Source organism: Haliotis asinina, unplaced genomic scaffold, assembly GCF_037392515.1.
Source record: "Haliotis asinina isolate JCU_RB_2024 unplaced genomic scaffold, JCU_Hal_asi_v2 scaffold_41, whole genome shotgun sequence".
Lineage (NCBI taxonomy): Eukaryota > Metazoa > Mollusca > Gastropoda > Lepetellida > Haliotidae > Haliotis > Haliotis asinina.
Window position 1 is genome coordinate 22,501 of NW_027133912.1, and position 14,770 is coordinate 37,270.

Consider the following 14,770-nt stretch of genomic DNA (forward strand, 5'->3'; position numbering starts at 1 on the left):
GGAATAAGGTTTGTAGGGTTATATATGCACGCATTTCTTTGATTTTCATCGAGTTTTCAAGCATTCTTTTGTGAGATTTGGTGGTCCTGAAAAGGACCGTTGGAGAAGAAGGGTGGCAGAAAATTTACTTTCCAGCAGACTTCTGGGTCTTCTTGGGGAGAAGAACAGCTTGGATGTTGGGGAGGACACCACCCTGGGCGATGGTTACTCCGGACAGAAGCTTGTTCAATTCCTCGTCGTTCCTGATGGCCAGCTGCAGATGTCTGGGGATAATTCTGGTCTTCTTGTTGTCTCTGGCGGCGTTACCTGCCAACTCGAGAACCTCAGCAGCGAGGTATTCCAGAACGGCAGCCAGGTAGACTGGGGCTCCGGCACCCACGCGCTCGGCATAGTTGCCTTTACGGAGGAGACGATGGATACGTCCAACGGGGAACTGAAGTCCGGCCCGGGATGATCGGGACTTGGACTTGCCCTTTACTTTTCCGCCTTTACCACGTCCTGACATTGTCGCTTATTGTCTGTAGAGAGATGCAAAACGAATAGCGAGACGGTTTCTACAACCCTCCCTTTTATACTCAGCGCAAACCGGATCGAAATCCACGGCAGCGCGAGCGGGAGGTTGTCTTCTCCGACGTCCGCGCGCGCTATCGCCGCTGTTGGATTTCGATCCCATTTGTGGCCGTATATAAGCCTTCAGCCCTCGGCTGCCCCACATTATTCTAGCACTGCCTGAATAACTCAACATGCCACCCAAAGTTAGTTCTAAAGGAGCAAAGAAGGCCGGTAAGGCAAAGGCCGCCCGTGTCGGCGACAAGAAGAAGAAGAGGAGGAGGAAGGAAAGTTACAGCATCTACATCTACAAGGTGTTGAAACAGGTCCACCCTGATACCGGTATCAGCAGCAAAGCTATGTCCATCATGAACAGCTTTGTCAACGATATCTTCGAGAGAATCGCCGCTGAGGCATCCCGTCTCGCCCATTACAACAAGCGATCCACCATCACCTCTCGGGAGATTCAAACTGCTGTCCGTCTCCTCCTCCCCGGTGAATTGGCCAAGCACGCCGTGTCTGAGGGCACCAAGGCTGTCACCAAGTACACCAGCTCCAAGTAAAAAGTTCATCAGAACTTATACTCACTTCCAACGGTCCTTTTCAGGACCACCCAAATATCACAAAAGATCACTTGAAAACTTGATGAAAGCAATGAATGAAAGCAATGAATGAATGAATGAATGAATGAATGAATGAATGAATGAATGAATGAATGAATGAATGAATGAATAAGTTAGTGCATGTCATCATACTAATAGCCACAAATGGGAAAACCCTACGAATCATGTAAAACAATGTATGATTTACCTCTAGCGTTCAAACTAAAATGTTAGGTTCATGTTACATTATTTCAACGCAATCACTTACCGTAAGTCAGTGAATGACAGATGCAGTAGTGTAGTGCACAGTGACCTTTCGTTTCGTGTGCGCGCTTACCTCAGTCGGGTGAGATCGGGACGGGCTTGCCTTCCTTTCCTTTGCCGATGGGCGACGGTCGCACGGACGGGCCCGCGTCGTCGGGATGGAGAGTACACCATATCGAAAGCTTATCTTTCATTGATTGATTGATTGATTGATTGATTGATTGATTGACTATTTACACACACACACACACACACACACACACACACACACACACAAATACACGCATGTGTAATTCTTCTTATTACTAATACATATAACACCTCTGACTCTTTTTTATAATTTTACACATACATGATGAACGTCACTTGTCATAGGTATAAGTATCCCGAAATTCTAGCTGCATAATTATATACAAAATAATGTTCACATTGACTGGGTGACACCGGGGTGTGCGTTTGAACTAAGTATGGGTGTCTGACATTCTACAACGAATAATCAGAATATCTTATTTTCCCCTATGCTACATTATCATATAGTGTAGAAGTATACATGTTTGACAATTTAGAAACGCCATTCAATGGCTTACCGACTGCAAGGATGACGACTGCACTTGTTTCATGGTGTAGATAACTTGATATAGACTCGTGACTGGTTCATGACTCTTCTTATTCAATACATATTTTACACAGAACTACACATTCAATTATTCAATCCCAGATCACCATATCACTGAGAAGTGATTATGGGCCTTAATAAGTTATTTAGTGTATACTTAACTATAAACTAAACCCTTTTTACTTTTCACGCATTCTAATGAAAGACTGGATGCCCAGGACATTCTTTTTCTGAATTGTAATCAAAGTGATATACATATATACATATTATGACATCATTGTGTTTTCATCACATGTTAAAAGTATTCTTTTGTGAAATTTGGTGGTCCTGAAAAGGACCGTTGAGAGTGTTGGTGAAAACAAAGTTTTCAACCTCCGAATCCGTAGAGGGTACGTCCCTGGCGTTTCAAAGCGTAGACGACGTCCATGGCAGTGACAGTCTTCCTCTTTGCGTGCTCGGTGTAGGTGACGGCATCACGGATGACATTCTCAAGGAAAACCTTGAGGACACCACGGGTCTCTTCGTAGATCAGACCAGAGATACGTTTTACACCACCTCTTCTTGCCAGACGACGGATGGCGGGCTTGGTGATACCCTGGATGTTATCACGCAAAACCTTCCTGTGACGCTTAGCGCCCCCCTTTCCAAGACCTTTGCCTCCTTTACCACGACCAGACATGATTGCGCTGTGAGAAATACAGACTGAATGCCCTGCCAAGTGAAATGTGACATTATATAGGAGGCGCGCGGACCTCGGAGAAGACAAGAAAGCATTACATTTCGTGCTTTTACCCTTTCTACACGAAAACATAGGTTCTTACGTCTATATTTTTCACAGGCGGGTATTTATTACCATTTTCTATTAGCCTGTATCAGTTTTATGCTGTTTCGCAATGTCAATAGTAAGTTATCACAAGAAATCACACTATAATCACGTCTCGCCAGAGTGCATACACAACCATTTGCTGTACAAACTCGCTAACACAGACAGGAGCTTAACCGTACTACGGCGAACACAAACCCAGCCAATCAGGACCGCTGATTATAGACCAATCACTGGCTTCCCCGCGCAAGTCCGACTTCAAGAGAGCGAGCAGTAGACTTGTGCGACTCAGTTTCACTTGTGAATCGAGATGGCACGTACAAAGCAGACAGCCCGTAAATCCACCGGAGGAAAGGCTCCACGTAAACAACTGGCCACCAAGGCCGCTCGTAAGAGCGCCCCGGCTACCGGAGGTGTAAAGAAACCTCACAGATACAGGCCCGGTACCGTCGCTCTTCGTGAGATCCGTCGTTACCAGAAGAGCACTGAGCTTTTGATCAGAAAGCTCCCCTTCCAGCGTCTGGTCCGTGAAATCGCCCAGGACTTCAAGACTGACCTTCGTTTCCAGTCTTCGGCCGTCATGGCTCTGCAGGAGGCTTCTGAGGCTTACCTTGTCGGTCTGTTTGAGGACACCAACTTGTGCGCCATCCACGCCAAGCGTGTCACCATCATGCCCAAGGACATCCAGCTGGCCCGCCGTATCCGTGGGGAGAGAGCTTAAACAGCAGTCTGCTCACAACCTTCATAACGGTCCTTTTCAGGACCACCAAATGTCACAAAAGAATGCTTGATCACATGATGAAAATGCTTACCAACAACACCAGCTATATGAATACTTATGGTTGTAATTATAGTAATAATAATAATAACAACCACGATCAACATCGACACACAGGTATACAAATGTAAAATACATATATCTATATGTGGCGCAAACATGCACTGACGCATTCTCACAGCATATTACAAGAACTAGCCCCAGCCCCAGCCCCAGCTCCAGCCCCAGCCCCAGCCCCAGCCCCAGCACCCGACTCACACCTACATACATTCTCTATTTCCGAATGTCAAATAAATAACCCTCTCCCTGACCTTAAACTGAACACTAACCCTAGCCTGAATCCGACTAGACACCCCAGCCAACCCCCACCATATCCATTATAAACTGAAAAGAAGTTTAATTACGTTGTACATATGTAAATGTACTATAGCATTTCTCTGATCATCCCGCAGACGGTTGTGATATAACATATAAAACCTCAAGAGTTGTCTCCCTTCCACTATATGTCGAGGGAGGGAGGGAGGGGTGGTAATACTTTGATACAACAAGTACACGACAAACAAATATACGTAGTTTCTTTCGAGATGCAGTGTAAAAGATGAGTGATAATACAAAGCATGACCCATCTTAGGAGGGGGGGGGGGGGGGGGGGGGGCAATGGTAATCACTGTGTGTACCTAGGATTTCGGTCTAAGATACGGTTAGCTAGGGTTACGAATGAGGTACCTTGTGTTAGAAGGTGTTAAGACACCCAGTCCTTCGCGTTAAGAAACTTGCCTGTTGAAGACTTAATCTGAACAGTAGATCGACGGGTAGACCTGCACATCCACTCGCAGACACCTGTAATTCCGTACTAGTACCGATGTGTGAATACAAAATAATGTTGTTTATTCATCTCAATGTATGTATGTATGTATGTATGTATGTATGTATGTATGTATGTATGTATGTATGTATGTATGTATGTATGTATGTATGTATGTATGTATGTGTGTATGTATGTATATATGTATGTTTGTATGTATGTATGTATGTATGTATGTATGTATGTATGTATGTATGTATGTATATATGTATGTATGTATATATGTATGTTTGTATGTTTGTATGTATGTATGTATGTATGTATGTATGTATGTATGTATGTATGTATGTATGTATGTATGTATGTATGGCTGGCTGGCTGGCTGGCTGGCTGGCTCTGGCTGGCTATCCCTCCCTCCACAAGTTATTTATCTCTTATGCTATGCTATGCTATGCTATGCTATGCTATGCTATGCTATGCTATGCTATGCTATGCTATGCAGTAAAGGAAGGAGGGACGGGAGGGAGGGAGGGAAGGAGGGAGCAAGGAATAAGGTTTGTAGGGTTATATATGCACGCATTTCTTTGATTTTCATCGAGTTTTCAAGCATTCTTTTGTGAGATTTGGTGGTCCTGAAAAGGACCGTTGGAGAAGAAGGGTGGCAGAAAATTTACTTTCCAGCAGACTTCTGGGTCTTCTTGGGGAGAAGAACAGCTTGGATGTTGGGGAGGACACCACCCTGGGCGATGGTTACTCCGGACAGAAGCTTGTTCAATTCCTCGTCGTTCCTGATGGCCAGCTGCAGATGTCTGGGGATAATTCTGGTCTTCTTGTTGTCTCTGGCGGCGTTACCTGCCAACTCGAGAACCTCAGCAGCGAGGTATTCCAGAACGGCAGCCAGGTAGACTGGGGCTCCGGCACCCACGCGCTCGGCATAGTTGCCTTTACGGAGGAGACGATGGATACGTCCAACGGGGAACTGAAGTCCGGCCCGGGATGATCGGGACTTGGACTTGCCCTTTACTTTTCCGCCTTTACCACGTCCTGACATTGTCGCTTATTGTCTGTAGAGAGATGCAAAACGAATAGCGAGACGGTTTCTACAACCCTCCCTTTTATACTCAGCGCAAACCGGATCGAAATCCACGGCAGCGCGAGCGGGAGGTTGTCTTCTCCGACGTCCGCGCGCGCTATCGCCGCTGTTGGATTTCGATCCCATTTGTGGCCGTATATAAGCCTTCAGCCCTCGGCTGCCCCACATTATTCTAGCACTGCCTGAATAACTCAACATGCCACCCAAAGTTAGTTCTAAAGGAGCAAAGAAGGCCGGTAAGGCAAAGGCCGCCCGTGTCGGCGACAAGAAGAAGAAGAGGAGGAGGAAGGAAAGTTACAGCATCTACATCTACAAGGTGTTGAAACAGGTCCACCCTGATACCGGTATCAGCAGCAAAGCTATGTCCATCATGAACAGCTTTGTCAACGATATCTTCGAGAGAATCGCCGCTGAGGCATCCCGTCTCGCCCATTACAACAAGCGATCCACCATCACCTCTCGGGAGATTCAAACTGCTGTCCGTCTCCTCCTCCCCGGTGAATTGGCCAAGCACGCCGTGTCTGAGGGCACCAAGGCTGTCACCAAGTACACCAGCTCCAAGTAAAAAGTTCATCAGAACTTATACTCACTTCCAACGGTCCTTTTCAGGACCACCCAAATATCACAAAAGATCACTTGAAAACTTGATGAAAGCAATGAATGAAAGCAATGAATGAATGAATGAATGAATGAATGAATGAATGAATGAATGAATGAATGAATGAATGAATGAATAAGTTAGTGCATGTCATCATACTAATAGCCACAAATGGGAAAACCCTACGAATCATGTAAAACAATGTATGATTTACCTCTAGCGTTCAAACTAAAATGTTAGGTTCATGTTACATTATTTCAACGCAATCACTTACCGTAAGTCAGTGAATGACAGATGCAGTAGTGTAGTGCACAGTGACCTTTCGTTTCGTGTGCGCGCTTACCTCAGTCGGGTGAGATCGGGACGGGCTTGCCTTCCTTTCCTTTGCCGATGGGCGACGGTCGCACGGACGGGCCCGCGTCGTCGGGATGGAGAGTACACCATATCGAAAGCTTATCTTTCATTGATTGATTGATTGATTGATTGATTGATTGATTGACTATTTACACACACACACACACACACACACACACACACACACACACAAATACACGCATGTGTAATTCTTCTTATTACTAATACATATAACACCTCTGACTCTTTTTTATAATTTTACACATACATGATGAACGTCACTTGTCATAGGTATAAGTATCCCGAAATTCTAGCTGCATAATTATATACAAAATAATGTTCACATTGACTGGGTGACACCGGGGTGTGCGTTTGAACTAAGTATGGGTGTCTGACATTCTACAACGAATAATCAGAATATCTTATTTTCCCCTATGCTACATTATCATATAGTGTAGAAGTATACATGTTTGACAATTTAGAAACGCCATTCAATGGCTTACCGACTGCAAGGATGACGACTGCACTTGTTTCATGGTGTAGATAACTTGATATAGACTCGTGACTGGTTCATGACTCTTCTTATTCAATACATATTTTACACAGAACTACACATTCAATTATTCAATCCCAGATCACCATATCACTGAGAAGTGATTATGGGCCTTAATAAGTTATTTAGTGTATACTTAACTATAAACTAAACCCTTTTTACTTTTCACGCATTCTAATGAAAGACTGGATGCCCAGGACATTCTTTTTCTGAATTGTAATCAAAGTGATATACATATATACATATTATGACATCATTGTGTTTTCATCACATGTTAAAAGTATTCTTTTGTGAAATTTGGTGGTCCTGAAAAGGACCGTTGAGAGTGTTGGTGAAAACAAAGTTTTCAACCTCCGAATCCGTAGAGGGTACGTCCCTGGCGTTTCAAAGCGTAGACGACGTCCATGGCAGTGACAGTCTTCCTCTTTGCGTGCTCGGTGTAGGTGACGGCATCACGGATGACATTCTCAAGGAAAACCTTGAGGACACCACGGGTCTCTTCGTAGATCAGACCAGAGATACGTTTTACACCACCTCTTCTTGCCAGACGACGGATGGCGGGCTTGGTGATACCCTGGATGTTATCACGCAAAACCTTCCTGTGACGCTTAGCGCCCCCCTTTCCAAGACCTTTGCCTCCTTTACCACGACCAGACATGATTGCGCTGTGAGAAATACAGACTGAATGCCCTGCCAAGTGAAATGTGACATTATATAGGAGGCGCGCGGACCTCGGAGAAGACAAGAAAGCATTACATTTCGTGCTTTTACCCTTTCTACACGAAAACATAGGTTCTTACGTCTATATTTTTCACAGGCGGGTATTTATTACCATTTTCTATTAGCCTGTATCAGTTTTATGCTGTTTCGCAATGTCAATAGTAAGTTATCACAAGAAATCACACTATAATCACGTCTCGCCAGAGTGCATACACAACCATTTGCTGTACAAACTCGCTAACACAGACAGGAGCTTAACCGTACTACGGCGAACACAAACCCAGCCAATCAGGACCGCTGATTATAGACCAATCACTGGCTTCCCCGCGCAAGTCCGACTTCAAGAGAGCGAGCAGTAGACTTGTGCGACTCAGTTTCACTTGTGAATCGAGATGGCACGTACAAAGCAGACAGCCCGTAAATCCACCGGAGGAAAGGCTCCACGTAAACAACTGGCCACCAAGGCCGCTCGTAAGAGCGCCCCGGCTACCGGAGGTGTAAAGAAACCTCACAGATACAGGCCCGGTACCGTCGCTCTTCGTGAGATCCGTCGTTACCAGAAGAGCACTGAGCTTTTGATCAGAAAGCTCCCCTTCCAGCGTCTGGTCCGTGAAATCGCCCAGGACTTCAAGACTGACCTTCGTTTCCAGTCTTCGGCCGTCATGGCTCTGCAGGAGGCTTCTGAGGCTTACCTTGTCGGTCTGTTTGAGGACACCAACTTGTGCGCCATCCACGCCAAGCGTGTCACCATCATGCCCAAGGACATCCAGCTGGCCCGCCGTATCCGTGGGGAGAGAGCTTAAACAGCAGTCTGCTCACAACCTTCATAACGGTCCTTTTCAGGACCACCAAATGTCACAAAAGAATGCTTGATCACATGATGAAAATGCTTACCAACAACACCAGCTATATGAATACTTATGGTTGTAATTATAGTAATAATAATAATAACAACCACGATCAACATCGACACACAGGTATACAAATGTAAAATACATATATCTATATGTGGCGCAAACATGCACTGACGCATTCTCACAGCATATTACAAGAACTAGCCCCAGCCCCAGCCCCAGCTCCAGCCCCAGCCCCAGCCCCAGCCCCAGCACCCGACTCACACCTACATACATTCTCTATTTCCGAATGTCAAATAAATAACCCTCTCCCTGACCTTAAACTGAACACTAACCCTAGCCTGAATCCGACTAGACACCCCAGCCAACCCCCACCATATCCATTATAAACTGAAAAGAAGTTTAATTACGTTGTACATATGTAAATGTACTATAGCATTTCTCTGATCATCCCGCAGACGGTTGTGATATAACATATAAAACCTCAAGAGTTGTCTCCCTTCCACTATATGTCGAGGGAGGGAGGGAGGGGTGGTAATACTTTGATACAACAAGTACACGACAAACAAATATACGTAGTTTCTTTCGAGATGCAGTGTAAAAGATGAGTGATAATACAAAGCATGACCCATCTTAGGAGGGGGGGGGGGGGGGGGGGGGGCAATGGTAATCACTGTGTGTACCTAGGATTTCGGTCTAAGATACGGTTAGCTAGGGTTACGAATGAGGTACCTTGTGTTAGAAGGTGTTAAGACACCCAGTCCTTCGCGTTAAGAAACTTGCCTGTTGAAGACTTAATCTGAACAGTAGATCGACGGGTAGACCTGCACATCCACTCGCAGACACCTGTAATTCCGTACTAGTACCGATGTGTGAATACAAAATAATGTTGTTTATTCATCTCAATGTATGTATGTATGTATGTATGTATGTATGTATGTATGTATGTATGTATGTATGTATGTATGTATGTATGTATGTATGTATGTATGTATGTGTGTATGTATGTATATATGTATGTTTGTATGTATGTATGTATGTATGTATGTATGTATGTATGTATGTATGTATGTATATATGTATGTATGTATATATGTATGTTTGTATGTTTGTATGTATGTATGTATGTATGTATGTATGTATGTATGTATGTATGTATGTATGTATGTATGTATGTATGGCTGGCTGGCTGGCTGGCTGGCTGGCTCTGGCTGGCTATCCCTCCCTCCACAAGTTATTTATCTCTTATGCTATGCTATGCTATGCTATGCTATGCTATGCTATGCTATGCTATGCTATGCTATGCTATGCAGTAAAGGAAGGAGGGACGGGAGGGAGGGAGGGAAGGAGGGAGCAAGGAATAAGGTTTGTAGGGTTATATATGCACGCATTTCTTTGATTTTCATCGAGTTTTCAAGCATTCTTTTGTGAGATTTGGTGGTCCTGAAAAGGACCGTTGGAGAAGAAGGGTGGCAGAAAATTTACTTTCCAGCAGACTTCTGGGTCTTCTTGGGGAGAAGAACAGCTTGGATGTTGGGGAGGACACCACCCTGGGCGATGGTTACTCCGGACAGAAGCTTGTTCAATTCCTCGTCGTTCCTGATGGCCAGCTGCAGATGTCTGGGGATAATTCTGGTCTTCTTGTTGTCTCTGGCGGCGTTACCTGCCAACTCGAGAACCTCAGCAGCGAGGTATTCCAGAACGGCAGCCAGGTAGACTGGGGCTCCGGCACCCACGCGCTCGGCATAGTTGCCTTTACGGAGGAGACGATGGATACGTCCAACGGGGAACTGAAGTCCGGCCCGGGATGATCGGGACTTGGACTTGCCCTTTACTTTTCCGCCTTTACCACGTCCTGACATTGTCGCTTATTGTCTGTAGAGAGATGCAAAACGAAATTCTCCGTGTAGTGATAATTTTAACCCGAAGACTTCATTTGAGAAAATTCGTTCTGCAAGTATAGCTGATGGTTTATTAAAGACATCGTAAGAGATACCCCTACAGCGTTTGAATTTCTGTGGCATCATACCGAGGTGCTGGTGGGCTGACTCGGCTATTTCTATGGCATCATACCGAGGTGCTGGTGGGCTGACTCGGCTATTTCTTTCCATCTGAAGTCTGATACATGTGCTGATGTTTGATGCTATGACGAAAGCGGCATTCACCTGGAATAGTTGGTCCATAGATGAAATCACTTGCATAAACGTCAGCTGCTCACCTTTCCATTTTACTATTTCAGTGCTTCAGAATGAGACAGCATATATCTTTGTATTTTTAAACAGCTTTGTCAACGATATCTTCGAGAGAATCGCCGCTGAGGCATCCCGTCTCGCCCATTACAACAAGCGATCCACCATCACCTCTCGGGAGATTCAAACTGCTGTCCGTCTCCTCCTCCCCGGTGAATTGGCCAAGCACGCCGTGTCTGAGGGCACCAAGGCTGTCACCAAGTACACCAGCTCCAAGTAAAAAGTTCATCAGAACTTATACTCACTTCCAACGGTCCTTTTCAGGACCACCCAAATATCACAAAAGATCACTTGAAAACTTGATGAAAGCAATGAATGAAAGCAATGAATGAATGAATGAATGAATGAATGAATGAATGAATGAATGAATGAATGAATGAATGAATGAATAAGTTAGTGCATGTCATCATACTAATAGCCACAAATGGGAAAACCCTACGAATCATGTAAAACAATGTATGATTTACCTCTAGCGTTCAAACTAAAATGTTAGGTTCATGTTACATTATTTCAACGCAATCACTTACCGTAAGTCAGTGAATGACAGATGCAGTAGTGTAGTGCACAGTGACCTTTCGTTTCGTGTGCGCGCTTACCTCAGTCGGGTGAGATCGGGACGGGCTTGCCTTCCTTTCCTTTGCCGATGGGCGACGGTCGCACGGACGGGCCCGCGTCGTCGGGATGGAGAGTACACCATATCGAAAGCTTATCTTTCATTGATTGATTGATTGATTGATTGATTGATTGATTGACTATTTACACACACACACACACACACACACACACACACACACACACAAATACACGCATGTGTAATTCTTCTTATTACTAATACATATAACACCTCTGACTCTTTTTTATAATTTTACACATACATGATGAACGTCACTTGTCATAGGTATAAGTATCCCGAAATTCTAGCTGCATAATTATATACAAAATAATGTTCACATTGACTGGGTGACACCGGGGTGTGCGTTTGAACTAAGTATGGGTGTCTGACATTCTACAACGAATAATCAGAATATCTTATTTTCCCCTATGCTACATTATCATATAGTGTAGAAGTATACATGTTTGACAATTTAGAAACGCCATTCAATGGCTTACCGACTGCAAGGATGACGACTGCACTTGTTTCATGGTGTAGATAACTTGATATAGACTCGTGACTGGTTCATGACTCTTCTTATTCAATACATATTTTACACAGAACTACACATTCAATTATTCAATCCCAGATCACCATATCACTGAGAAGTGATTATGGGCCTTAATAAGTTATTTAGTGTATACTTAACTATAAACTAAACCCTTTTTACTTTTCACGCATTCTAATGAAAGACTGGATGCCCAGGACATTCTTTTTCTGAATTGTAATCAAAGTGATATACATATATACATATTATGACATCATTGTGTTTTCATCACATGTTAAAAGTATTCTTTTGTGAAATTTGGTGGTCCTGAAAAGGACCGTTGAGAGTGTTGGTGAAAACAAAGTTTTCAACCTCCGAATCCGTAGAGGGTACGTCCCTGGCGTTTCAAAGCGTAGACGACGTCCATGGCAGTGACAGTCTTCCTCTTTGCGTGCTCGGTGTAGGTGACGGCATCACGGATGACATTCTCAAGGAAAACCTTGAGGACACCACGGGTCTCTTCGTAGATCAGACCAGAGATACGTTTTACACCACCTCTTCTTGCCAGACGACGGATGGCGGGCTTGGTGATACCCTGGATGTTATCACGCAAAACCTTCCTGTGACGCTTAGCGCCCCCCTTTCCAAGACCTTTGCCTCCTTTACCACGACCAGACATGATTGCGCTGTGAGAAATACAGACTGAATGCCCTGCCAAGTGAAATGTGACATTATATAGGAGGCGCGCGGACCTCGGAGAAGACAAGAAAGCATTACATTTCGTGCTTTTACCCTTTCTACACGAAAACATAGGTTCTTACGTCTATATTTTTCACAGGCGGGTATTTATTACCATTTTCTATTAGCCTGTATCAGTTTTATGCTGTTTCGCAATGTCAATAGTAAGTTATCACAAGAAATCACACTATAATCACGTCTCGCCAGAGTGCATACACAACCATTTGCTGTACAAACTCGCTAACACAGACAGGAGCTTAACCGTACTACGGCGAACACAAACCCAGCCAATCAGGACCGCTGATTATAGACCAATCACTGGCTTCCCCGCGCAAGTCCGACTTCAAGAGAGCGAGCAGTAGACTTGTGCGACTCAGTTTCACTTGTGAATCGAGATGGCACGTACAAAGCAGACAGCCCGTAAATCCACCGGAGGAAAGGCTCCACGTAAACAACTGGCCACCAAGGCCGCTCGTAAGAGCGCCCCGGCTACCGGAGGTGTAAAGAAACCTCACAGATACAGGCCCGGTACCGTCGCTCTTCGTGAGATCCGTCGTTACCAGAAGAGCACTGAGCTTTTGATCAGAAAGCTCCCCTTCCAGCGTCTGGTCCGTGAAATCGCCCAGGACTTCAAGACTGACCTTCGTTTCCAGTCTTCGGCCGTCATGGCTCTGCAGGAGGCTTCTGAGGCTTACCTTGTCGGTCTGTTTGAGGACACCAACTTGTGCGCCATCCACGCCAAGCGTGTCACCATCATGCCCAAGGACATCCAGCTGGCCCGCCGTATCCGTGGGGAGAGAGCTTAAACAGCAGTCTGCTCACAACCTTCATAACGGTCCTTTTCAGGACCACCAAATGTCACAAAAGAATGCTTGATCACATGATGAAAATGCTTACCAACAACACCAGCTATATGAATACTTATGGTTGTAATTATAGTAATAATAATAATAACAACCACGATCAACATCGACACACAGGTATACAAATGTAAAATACATATATCTATATGTGGCGCAAACATGCACTGACGCATTCTCACAGCATATTACAAGAACTAGCCCCAGCCCCAGCCCCAGCTCCAGCCCCAGCCCCAGCCCCAGCCCCAGCACCCGACTCACACCTACATACATTCTCTATTTCCGAATGTCAAATAAATAACCCTCTCCCTGACCTTAAACTGAACACTAACCCTAGCCTGAATCCGACTAGACACCCCAGCCAACCCCCACCATATCCATTATAAACTGAAAAGAAGTTTAATTACGTTGTACATATGTAAATGTACTATAGCATTTCTCTGATCATCCCGCAGACGGTTGTGATATAACATATAAAACCTCAAGAGTTGTCTCCCTTCCACTATATGTCGAGGGAGGGAGGGAGGGGTGGTAATACTTTGATACAACAAGTACACGACAAACAAATATACGTAGTTTCTTTCGAGATGCAGTGTAAAAGATGAGTGATAATACAAAGCATGACCCATCTTAGGAGGGGGGGGGGGGGGGGGGGGGGCAATGGTAATCACTGTGTGTACCTAGGATTTCGGTCTAAGATACGGTTAGCTAGGGTTACGAATGAGGTACCTTGTGTTAGAAGGTGTTAAGACACCCAGTCCTTCGCGTTAAGAAACTTGCCTGTTGAAGACTTAATCTGAACAGTAGATCGACGGGTAGACCTGCACATCCACTCGCAGACACCTGTAATTCCGTACTAGTACCGATGTGTGAATACAAAATAATGTTGTTTATTCATCTCAATGTATGTATGTATGTATGTATGTATGTATGTATGTATGTATGTATGTATGTATGTATGTATGTATGTATGTATGTATGTATGTATGTATGTGTGTATGTATGTATATATGTATGTTTGTATGTATGTATGTATGTATGTATGTATGTATGTATGTATGTATGTATGTATATATGTATGTATGTATATATGTATGTTTGTATGTTTGTATGTATGTATGTATGTATGTATGTATGTATGTATGTATGTATGTATGTATGTATGTATGTATGTA

General features: G+C 44.4%; 11 protein-coding genes across 11 annotated transcripts; 5 read left to right on the forward strand and 6 right to left on the reverse strand.

Moving 5' to 3' along the window:
* Positions 1-120: 120 nt before the first annotated feature.
* Positions 121-560, reverse strand: LOC137270107 (histone H2A). The gene has a single exon (XM_067803904.1). It carries the CDS (start codon positions 503-505, stop codon positions 125-127), a length of 381 nt encoding a protein of 126 aa, XP_067660005.1. The 5' UTR covers positions 506-560; the 3' UTR covers positions 121-124.
* A 124-nt stretch (positions 561-684) lies between these two features.
* LOC137270100 (histone H2B, gonadal) lies at positions 685-1,167 on the forward strand. Its single transcript, XM_067803898.1, has one exon. It carries the CDS (start codon positions 744-746, stop codon positions 1,110-1,112), a length of 369 nt encoding a protein of 122 aa, XP_067659999.1. The 5' UTR covers positions 685-743; the 3' UTR covers positions 1,113-1,167.
* A 1,231-nt stretch (positions 1,168-2,398) lies between these two features.
* Positions 2,399-2,710, reverse strand: LOC137270116 (histone H4). The gene has a single exon (XM_067803911.1). It carries the CDS (start codon positions 2,708-2,710, stop codon positions 2,399-2,401), a length of 312 nt encoding a protein of 103 aa, XP_067660012.1.
* Positions 2,711-3,164: 454 nt separating this feature from the next.
* Positions 3,165-3,575, forward strand: LOC137270093 (histone H3). Its single transcript, XM_067803892.1, has one exon. The coding sequence runs from the start codon at positions 3,165-3,167 to the stop codon at positions 3,573-3,575; it is 411 nt and encodes a 136-aa protein (XP_067659993.1).
* Positions 3,576-5,103: 1,528 nt separating this feature from the next.
* LOC137270106 (histone H2A) lies at positions 5,104-5,543 on the reverse strand. Its single transcript, XM_067803903.1, has one exon. The coding sequence runs from the start codon at positions 5,486-5,488 to the stop codon at positions 5,108-5,110; it is 381 nt and encodes a 126-aa protein (XP_067660004.1). The 5' UTR covers positions 5,489-5,543; the 3' UTR covers positions 5,104-5,107.
* A 124-nt stretch (positions 5,544-5,667) lies between these two features.
* Positions 5,668-6,150, forward strand: LOC137270099 (histone H2B, gonadal). Its single transcript, XM_067803897.1, has one exon. The coding sequence runs from the start codon at positions 5,727-5,729 to the stop codon at positions 6,093-6,095; it is 369 nt and encodes a 122-aa protein (XP_067659998.1). The 5' UTR covers positions 5,668-5,726; the 3' UTR covers positions 6,096-6,150.
* A 1,231-nt stretch (positions 6,151-7,381) lies between these two features.
* Positions 7,382-7,693, reverse strand: LOC137270117 (histone H4). Its single transcript, XM_067803912.1, has one exon. It carries the CDS (start codon positions 7,691-7,693, stop codon positions 7,382-7,384), a length of 312 nt encoding a protein of 103 aa, XP_067660013.1.
* A 454-nt stretch (positions 7,694-8,147) lies between these two features.
* Positions 8,148-8,558, forward strand: LOC137270091 (histone H3). The gene has a single exon (XM_067803890.1). It carries the CDS (start codon positions 8,148-8,150, stop codon positions 8,556-8,558), a length of 411 nt encoding a protein of 136 aa, XP_067659991.1.
* A 1,528-nt stretch (positions 8,559-10,086) lies between these two features.
* Positions 10,087-10,486, reverse strand: LOC137270111 (histone H2A). The gene has a single exon (XM_067803907.1). The coding sequence runs from the start codon at positions 10,469-10,471 to the stop codon at positions 10,091-10,093; it is 381 nt and encodes a 126-aa protein (XP_067660008.1). The 5' UTR covers positions 10,472-10,486; the 3' UTR covers positions 10,087-10,090.
* Positions 10,487-12,364: 1,878 nt separating this feature from the next.
* LOC137270118 (histone H4) lies at positions 12,365-12,676 on the reverse strand. Its single transcript, XM_067803913.1, has one exon. It carries the CDS (start codon positions 12,674-12,676, stop codon positions 12,365-12,367), a length of 312 nt encoding a protein of 103 aa, XP_067660014.1.
* Positions 12,677-13,130: 454 nt separating this feature from the next.
* LOC137270097 (histone H3) lies at positions 13,131-13,541 on the forward strand. The gene has a single exon (XM_067803896.1). It carries the CDS (start codon positions 13,131-13,133, stop codon positions 13,539-13,541), a length of 411 nt encoding a protein of 136 aa, XP_067659997.1.
* Positions 13,542-14,770: the final 1,229 nt, after the last annotated feature.